Source organism: Geospiza fortis, unplaced genomic scaffold, assembly GCF_000277835.1.
Source record: "Geospiza fortis unplaced genomic scaffold, GeoFor_1.0 scaffold391, whole genome shotgun sequence".
Taxonomy (NCBI): Eukaryota; Metazoa; Chordata; class Aves; order Passeriformes; family Thraupidae; genus Geospiza; species Geospiza fortis.
In genome coordinates this window covers 1,267,168-1,274,966 of record NW_005054472.1, presented here as the reverse complement: position 1 = coordinate 1,274,966, position 7,799 = coordinate 1,267,168, and the positions used below count along the sequence as shown (strand labels likewise).

At 57.6% G+C, this 7,799-nt stretch overlaps 1 protein-coding gene across 1 annotated transcript; it reads left to right on the top strand.

Annotated features, from left to right (window-relative positions):
* Positions 1-2,101: 2,101 nt before the first annotated feature.
* On the top strand, positions 2,102-3,520 carry CDKN1A (cyclin dependent kinase inhibitor 1A). Its single transcript, XM_005428111.2, has 2 exons — positions 2,102-2,538; positions 3,262-3,520. Exons 1-2 carry the CDS (start codon positions 2,133-2,135, stop codon positions 3,309-3,311), a joined length of 456 nt encoding a protein of 151 aa, XP_005428168.1. The 5' UTR covers positions 2,102-2,132; the 3' UTR covers positions 3,312-3,520.
* Positions 3,521-7,799: the final 4,279 nt, after the last annotated feature.

Below are 7,799 nucleotides of genomic sequence, written 5' to 3'. Positions count from 1 at the left end.
AGAGGCTTTAACGGGGCCGTGCACCTGCCGCTTCCTCGCCCGAATCTTGGGGTTCCCTGCGGTGCCGGGAGCCGCGGAGCTCCGGCTGGGCAGAGGTCGCTGGAAGCGGCACCAGCCCCACGGGAGGGGACGATGGCCCGGCGCCGGTCCCTCCCTCGTTGGTGGCTTTGGCAATCTGCAGCCATGAGTCAGAGCCAGGGTGTTATCTTGAGGCTCCAGGGTGGCACCTGAGTCGCGCCGGTGACCTGGGAATGGGGACATCGGCTCGTGGGGGGGACGGGGAGGGCCGGGGGTGTCTGGCCAGGGTGACGAATGTGTCCCCCTCCCGCCACCTGCCCGGGCTTGCCTGGACATGCTGGGACTTGCCTGGCAGTGAGGTCACCCCTGTCTGTGCGCTCACACTGCCCGGAGATAGGAAGCTGGATTTCTATTTTTAGGTTGAGCAGAGGTCGCTGGAAGCGGCACCAGCCCCACGGGAGGGGACGATGGCCCGGCGCCGGTCCCTCCCTCGTTGGTGGCTTTGGCAATCTGCAGCCATGAGTCAGAGCCAGGGTGTTATCTTGAGGCTCCAGGGTGGCACCTGAGTCGCGCCGGTGACCTGGGAATGGGGACATCGGCTCGTGGGGGGGACGGGGAGGGCCGGGGGTGTCTGGCCAGGGTGACGAATGTGTCCCCCTCCCGCCACCTGCCCGGGCTTGCCTGGACATGCTGGGACTTGCCTGGCAGTGAGGTCACCCCTGTCTGTGCGCTCACACTGCCCGGAGATAGGAAGCTGGATTTCTATTTTTACTCGGGGTGCTGAGTCTGAGCGCAGGGTGCCCACGGGGGTGGCCACAGGGGCTGGCTGTGGCCCCCCAGCCCCCGGGCTGGGCACTCCCCAGCTCCCCACTGGCACGCTGGGCTGGTGACATGCCTGGTAATAGGATCATTCAGTCATTAAGGCTGGAAAATTCACCTTTTTGCAGAGACCTCCAAGGTCCTCGAGTCCAAAATCTGACCGACCTCACCCTGTCAGCTAGACCAGAGCTCTGAGTGCCACATCCAGTCGTTTCTTGCACATTTCAGGGGGTGGAATGTGGGGAAGACAATGTGGCACAGGCAATCCAAAGGGGCTGCAGGCGCTGAATTTGGGGAGAAATCTTCCCTGCAGGAGGCTGAGAAGTCACTTCTTGGGGAAGTTTGGGGATGGGGAGGATCTTTTGTGGCCTGGTTTTGAGAGTCCCAGATTAGGTGGGAAATGGGAGCTATGAATCTTCCTTTTTAAAGCTGATTTAGTGAGTGTGGCTGTTGCAGTGGGGACAAGCCTAAGCTCTGAAAACTCAAATCCCAGAGCAGTGCTGACTCTTATCAGCTGGACTCGATGATCTTGTAGGTGTTTTCCAACCTGAACAATTCTGATTGTATGTTGAGGTTCCTCATAAGTGAGGTGTAGTGAGGGGTCCATTATCCCCACATGTGTGTCAGGGGAAAGACTGCTCTGATGGAAAGGTTTTGTCACTTTCTGGGAAGGTCAAGGCTTTTGGCACCGATTTGAAAAAAAACAAACAAGGTCTTGTTTCTGGTTACCCAACAGCTCCTTGCAGATAAGGAGGGTGGTTAACAAAGTGGTCAAGCTTGTGGCATGTTCTTGCAGCTGCTTGAAGGTTTCCTTACCACCGGGTCTGAGTTCTTGAGATGAAGAAACTGGCCAGAAAAACATCCTGTTGCTTCACTTGCCCGTGTGCCAACTTGCCCTTGCCTGCATGGAGGTGGGGATGAGCAGGTTGGGCAGTGTCTGGGGACCGGGGGAGCATCATCCTGCTGTGGCTCTGAGGCTGGCAGCCCGAGGGGTGTTGTGGGTGGAGCAGTGAGGTGCTGGATGCTCTGGCCTGGCAGGGCTTTGCCTGCTGGAGGGGGAGTAGGGAGTGTTGAATCTGCACCTTCCCCACTCTCCTGTCTCGCGCTGGGCTGTGTCTGACCTCAGCCACGCTCGAGCCTTTGCTAAAATCTCCAAAGTCAGAATCCAGATGTGTCAGTCCCCTCTGGGCTGCCCCACTGCAGACCCAGCCCAGCTTGTCCCACCTTGGCTGCCTTGTGTTTGCTCCTGTCACCCCAGCCCCGTAACTCGCTCTGCTTTCCCCGCAGCCGCCGCGATGCCGCTGTCCCAGAGCCGGGCTGGGCAGAGCCCCTGCAGCAGCAAGGCCTGCAGGAACCTCTTTGGCCCCGTGGACCACGAGCAGCTCCAGCAGGACTTTGAGGACCAGATGAAACAACAGCTGGAAGAAGCTCAGCAGCGCTGGAACTTCAACTTTGAGACAGAGACTCCCCTGGAAGGGCCCTTCAAGTGGGAGAGGGTGCTGGTGGCTGAGCAGGCACCCCACGAGGTTCACAGCCTGGTCAGGGCTGTCATCAGCAGTGACAGCAGGAGCTCCCTGGCCCACAGGGTCCCCCCCAAGGAGCGTGTTGGCAGGATTTGCCCCGAGGAGGCTCAGCAGAGCTCGAAGGTTTGCAGGGCTGGTTCCCTGCAGGGCTTGAAACGTGGGCAGACCACGATCAAAGGTGAGCACTGGGGGTTGGTGTCACTCCTTGGGGGCTTGGTGGCATTGTCATGGCAGGGACAGACAGAGGGGACGTGGGTGCCAGAGCCCTGCCTGGCTCTTGGGCATGGGGAGGGGTCCCACCCTCCCTGGATCTCTCCTAGGGAAGCAGAGCCCATCTTCCAAAGGGTACAAGGCCACCAGCTGGGTGCCTTTTGGCTGCTGGGGTTTGTGCAGGGGACTGGCATTGGTTCTGTGGGTTTAGTAGCTGAAGATGCCCCCAGGTTCATCACCTTCAGTTCCAATGACCTGCCCCAATCCTAGAATCACAGAATGTTAAGGGGTTGGAATGGACCTTAAAGATCATCTTCAAGGTCCCATAGGCAGGAACACCTCCTACTAGCCCAGGTTCCTCAAAGCTTTTATCCACCTGGCTTTGAACACTTCCAGGGTTGGAGCATCCAGAACCTCCCTGGGCAACCTGTGCCAGTGTCTCACCTCCCTCACAGTGAAAAGTTTCTTCCTGTGCTCCATGATCAGGGCCTGGAGTAGGACTGCAGCTGAGCCAAACAGCAGAGACAATGCAGATTTACAGCTCTGCTCTCCAGCAGCTTTGCATGGGGGCTTTAGGGTGAAACCACCTGGGCTGGGCTTGGGCTGCCTCCCTGGGGACACCTCCCTCTCCCTGCCCTGCTCTTCCCAGCGGGCTGGAGCCACTTTCCAACCCTTTCCTTCTTCCTTCCAGACTTCTACAGTGCCAAGAGGAGGATCGTCCCTGCCCGGCCCCGGCCGTGACCTGCTGGGCAGCCGCTGCCACCAGGAGCGTGGCTCCCCACCCTGAGCTGTGCTGTGCTCTCCTGTAGCCATGTAGATCTGTAGTTCCCTATTTATGAGTTGCTCTGGGGTCCTGAGGGACCTTCACTGTGTGCAATGTAGAGGAGGAGCCCCACGGTGGGGCTGAAGGAGGACTGAGATGGACCTGGTGGGATGAAGGCACTGCCCTGTGCCTGTGGGTCCAAACGCCGTCCTTGTGCTGTCCTGCTGTCCTGCCGTGGTCTGTCCCCTGCCTAGGGGGCGGTCCTGGGGGACACTTGTGTCCCAACCACCTGGTGGCACCAGATATCTTTAAGAAATGTCACTGGTGTGGGTTGTGGAGCCCTGGGACGGGGGGTGGCCCTCTGTCCCAGCAGGATGGACTGAGCACTCGTCCATGTGTGGGAGCAGAGGGATGTGGAGGCTGCTCCTTCCCACGGCTCTGGGCAGAGGAAGCTGTTCCCTGGACAAACCTTCCCTGGGAGCAGCAGTGGGGGACCAACACTGCCCTGGGAGGCTTTGGGATCCCCTGCACTCTGCTGGCCCCAAATCCCACTTTCTCACCTTGTTGTTGGCTTGTTGAGTGGTGCTGCTTCCCCGTGCCCCTGCCTGCCTCAGCACTGACACCAGCCTGGGGAGCCCCTGCTCTGGCTCTGCTGGGCTCCTCTAGGAAGAAGGCCTGCTCAGCAGCAGGGATGATGCTGAAATAAGGAATTGTAGCTTGTTCTCCTGGACTCTTTCTCTTTTGGGGCTGGTGGGGAGAGGACCCTCACCTGGCTCTGCTCTGGGACCAAGGATGCCTGGAGCAGAGGCTGCTCAGTTCCAGCACTGAAGGATGAGTCCCTGAGGGACTCAACACTGTCAGATCTTGGCACTTTCATGGAGTTCATCTGCTGCTCTGCTGGATTTGGACTCTGGAAACTGGTGCAAGATGGTCCCAGGAAGAAAAGGGACAGGGTTGATCTCCCGCCTTGCACCACCATGCACTTTGCTGTCGGTGAAGCTGGCAAGCTCCCAGCACTAAATGTTTATTTATATTTAAAATAATGCTATGAAGTTATGTGGGGAGAGGGGAAATACCTGTTTGTCTGTAAGTGTTAACTCTGAATAAACACCTGTGCAAAGGCATTCTGGTTAATGTGGGTGATGGGAGCAGGGCCTGGCTGGGGCAGGGGGGTGTTCCAGGGGCTGGGGATCCCTCTGGGGGTGCAGCCCTGAGCTGGGATCTGCCTTTGTGAGGGCTGAGAGGGACAAAGCCATGCCACAGCCTCTGTGCTTGACCCCATTCCCTGGGGACCGTGGTCTGGTGCTGCCACCATGTCCCCAGCAGAAGCTGTGGGGTGTCCCTGGAGGCTCCCTGTGGCTCCTCTGTTGCCCCCATCATTCCCCCTGCCCCACTGTGACCCTGTTCCCCCTACCCCTCAGCACGTGGCCGTTAGCCATGGGCAAGCTGCTCCCCTCCCTGTGCCTTTCAAGGGTGCTGGGGGCCCACAGGGTGACCCACGCTGTGGGGTGGGGACACAAGAGCATGCGGTGGTGGAAATGTGCAGTGGCATTTCCTGGGTGGCACTGAGATCCCAGGGGAGTCAGGGATGTCTCTGCCGCTGGCTGCTTCCTTGGAGGACTGGGCAAAGCTTGGATGCAGACTCAGGTTCTGGTTAATGTGAGAAATGCCCAGATTTGCAGAGGATCCAGATGAAAAGAAAGCTGATGGCCATGAACAACCTTGTGTCATTGCTCAGCTGAGGGTCCCTAAAGCCTCTGCCTGTCCCTGGAGTGAGGGGTGACATCCTTGCAGGCCCATGGCCCTTGACACACACTCAGCCTTTGAGCTGCTGCTGAGTCAAACCCTACAGATTTAGCCCCTGTAATCTTTCCCCTTACGTCAGTCCTTCCAAACCCCCCTGGCTGCTGCCAGGAGCTCCTCTCTGCTGTCACCTCCTGCTTGCCAGAAGGAGCAATGAGGGAAATGAGAAATAACCAGTGAAACCTCCTTGTCTGTGTTTGTGGCTCTGGGGACAGCCAGGCTGGGCTCTGCAGGGTTGAGCTCTGAGTCCCCAGGACACTCCAGGACTGTGTCCCCCCAGCTTTGGGACACAAAGCAGTGATGGCAGCTGGGGAAAGGATGGAAACCTCCCACCCTCAGCCCAGGCTGTGTTTGCTGCTCCCAGCCCAGCACAGAGCAGGGATGCTGAGGGTGAAACCCCCACAGGGGGAGGCTCAGGTGCTTCCCTTCCCTTGTCCACATTCAATCCCCTTTCACTGGCACCTTCCAGCATCTCCTCGGGGTTGGATCGTGCCCTCCCTCCCAGGCTGTGCCCTCCTGGGCTGTGCCCTCTGGTGACCACTGCTGATCCTCTGGGAGCCAGAGCCTTGCTGGGCAGAGAGCACAAATCAAGGTGTCCTAGGGATATTTAGGGTTTTCCCTTCAAAAGGGAAAATTTTCTCCTCCAATCCTTGGGGGAAGCCGAAATCCAGCCTTCTCTGTGCAGCAGCAAACCTTGCAGAGAGTTGGAGGGTGAGGGGACACTGAGCCCCCAGCCTGACCGAGGGGATGCTTCAGTTTGGGGTGAGCAGCAGCAGCTTTGCCCAGAGTGTGGAGAAGAACCAGCTGAGCTTTAGCTGGCCCTGGCGGAGCAGATGGCCCCGAGCTGGCTGCTGCTCCCTGAGGTTAATCAGCAAATGAGCGGAGTGTGGCTGGTTCCCAGTGAGGGATTTCACCTGTTCAGATGGGCAGAGAGAGCTGGGGCATTGTTTTATATTACCATCAAGGCAAGATGTTTTCTATTACCATCTGTATGGCAGATTACCTTTTGTCAAGTGGGCAGTTTGCCTTATCTCTCTCTTTGAGTGACCACAATCACTCCTCCCTCGGGAGGGGACATCTGCTGATAACAGCCATTGAATGTCCCTGCATGGCTGATAAGAACTACAGCATCCCATTGGGAGATGTGAGCCCAGAGGGAGGAGCCAAGCATTCCTACCCGGATAGAATCTGGAGATTCTGGAACACCAGCACGGCTCCTGCACTGGATTGCCCAGAGGAACAGCAGCTGCCTCTTCCCCTGGATCTCCAGAGGCAGAGACTGCACCTTTCTCCAGGATCCCTGCTCCAGCAGAACCACCCCTGGCACTGCAGGAGGGCTGAGCCACAATTCCAATGGGACTGCTGCCAGCACCCTGACCCACAGGGTGTCAGGTTGGGTTCTGACTCTGGCAGTGTTGGTTTAGTTCACTGCATTGTTTATTTTATCCTTTTATTTTCTTCCCTATTAAAGAACTGCTATTCCTGCTCCCATATTTTTTGCCTGAGAGCCCCTTAATCTAAAATTTATAGCAACTCAGAGGGGTGGGGAGGGTTTACATTCTCCATTTCAGGAGAGGCTCCTGCCTTCCTTAGCAGACACCTGCCTTTCCAAACCAAGACAGGCATCAGCTCCCAGCCCACAGCTCCTGCCCTGGGAGCCTGGGCTCAGATCTGGGCCAGGGGATGTTTGAGTTATGCCCTAGAGATAACAGTTTCCTCCTGCCTGACTTCATGTTTTGCAGTTAAAGAGCAGGAAAAATGCCTGTGGTCCATCTGATTCCCTTGTCCCTCGTGAAGCAGAGTGGCTGCAGCCCTTGGGCAGCCAGTGGGTTTAAAGCCAAGTTTATAATTCAGGCAGGAACCTTTAAAAAACCATCAGAGAACAGCACAGGGGGGTCATCTTCAAATTCTGGGGGCAAAGAACCTCCACAGGGGGGATTTTCAGGTTGTTCTGTCCTTGGTAGGATGTTATAATCCGGGGGCTATAGATAATCTGGTATTTTGGGTTAGTTGGAGTCTTAAAATAACATTTGCTGTTTGTTGCTGTTCTTGCCCCACTCCAAACCCCCCCCCAGCCCCAGACACTGCAAACCAGGGAAGGATGGAGACTTTGCTGCCCTTCCTGATGGCGCTGGCAGTGCCTTTGCAGAGCTGCCTTGGGACCTGGGCACTCTGGGGGTACTGAGACCCTCTGGATGGCTCCTTCCCTCACCCCACTTGCAAGGCAGCAAACAGGAAACGTGTGAGCGCCGGCAGTTGGTGTCACCCAGAACGGAAGGTGCCTTGAGTAAGAGAGATGAGAGAGGGGGCAGCTCCGTCCCTCTGAGCTGGGGAGCCCCTGGGCCCCACTCTGAGCGTCCCTCGTGGGGAGGGTAAGTCCTGCTGCTCTGGGGATGGCTCGGGCATCACCTTCAGGGAGAGAAAAGTGAGGGAAATAAGGGGTTTTTCTTGCTGTTGTGATCCAAGGGGTTTTTTCCTGCTGCCTGTGAGGGACTGTGGCTGGGGGCTCCTTTCTGAGGGCTGGGGACAGCCCAGGGTGCTGTGGAGGGAGGCAGGACACGGAGCTGGGGATGCCATGGGGGGCCCTGCTGGGCTGGGGTGGGGGAACAATTCCCTTCCCTTCCCTTCCCTTCCCTTCCCTTCCCTTCCCTTCCCTTCCCTTC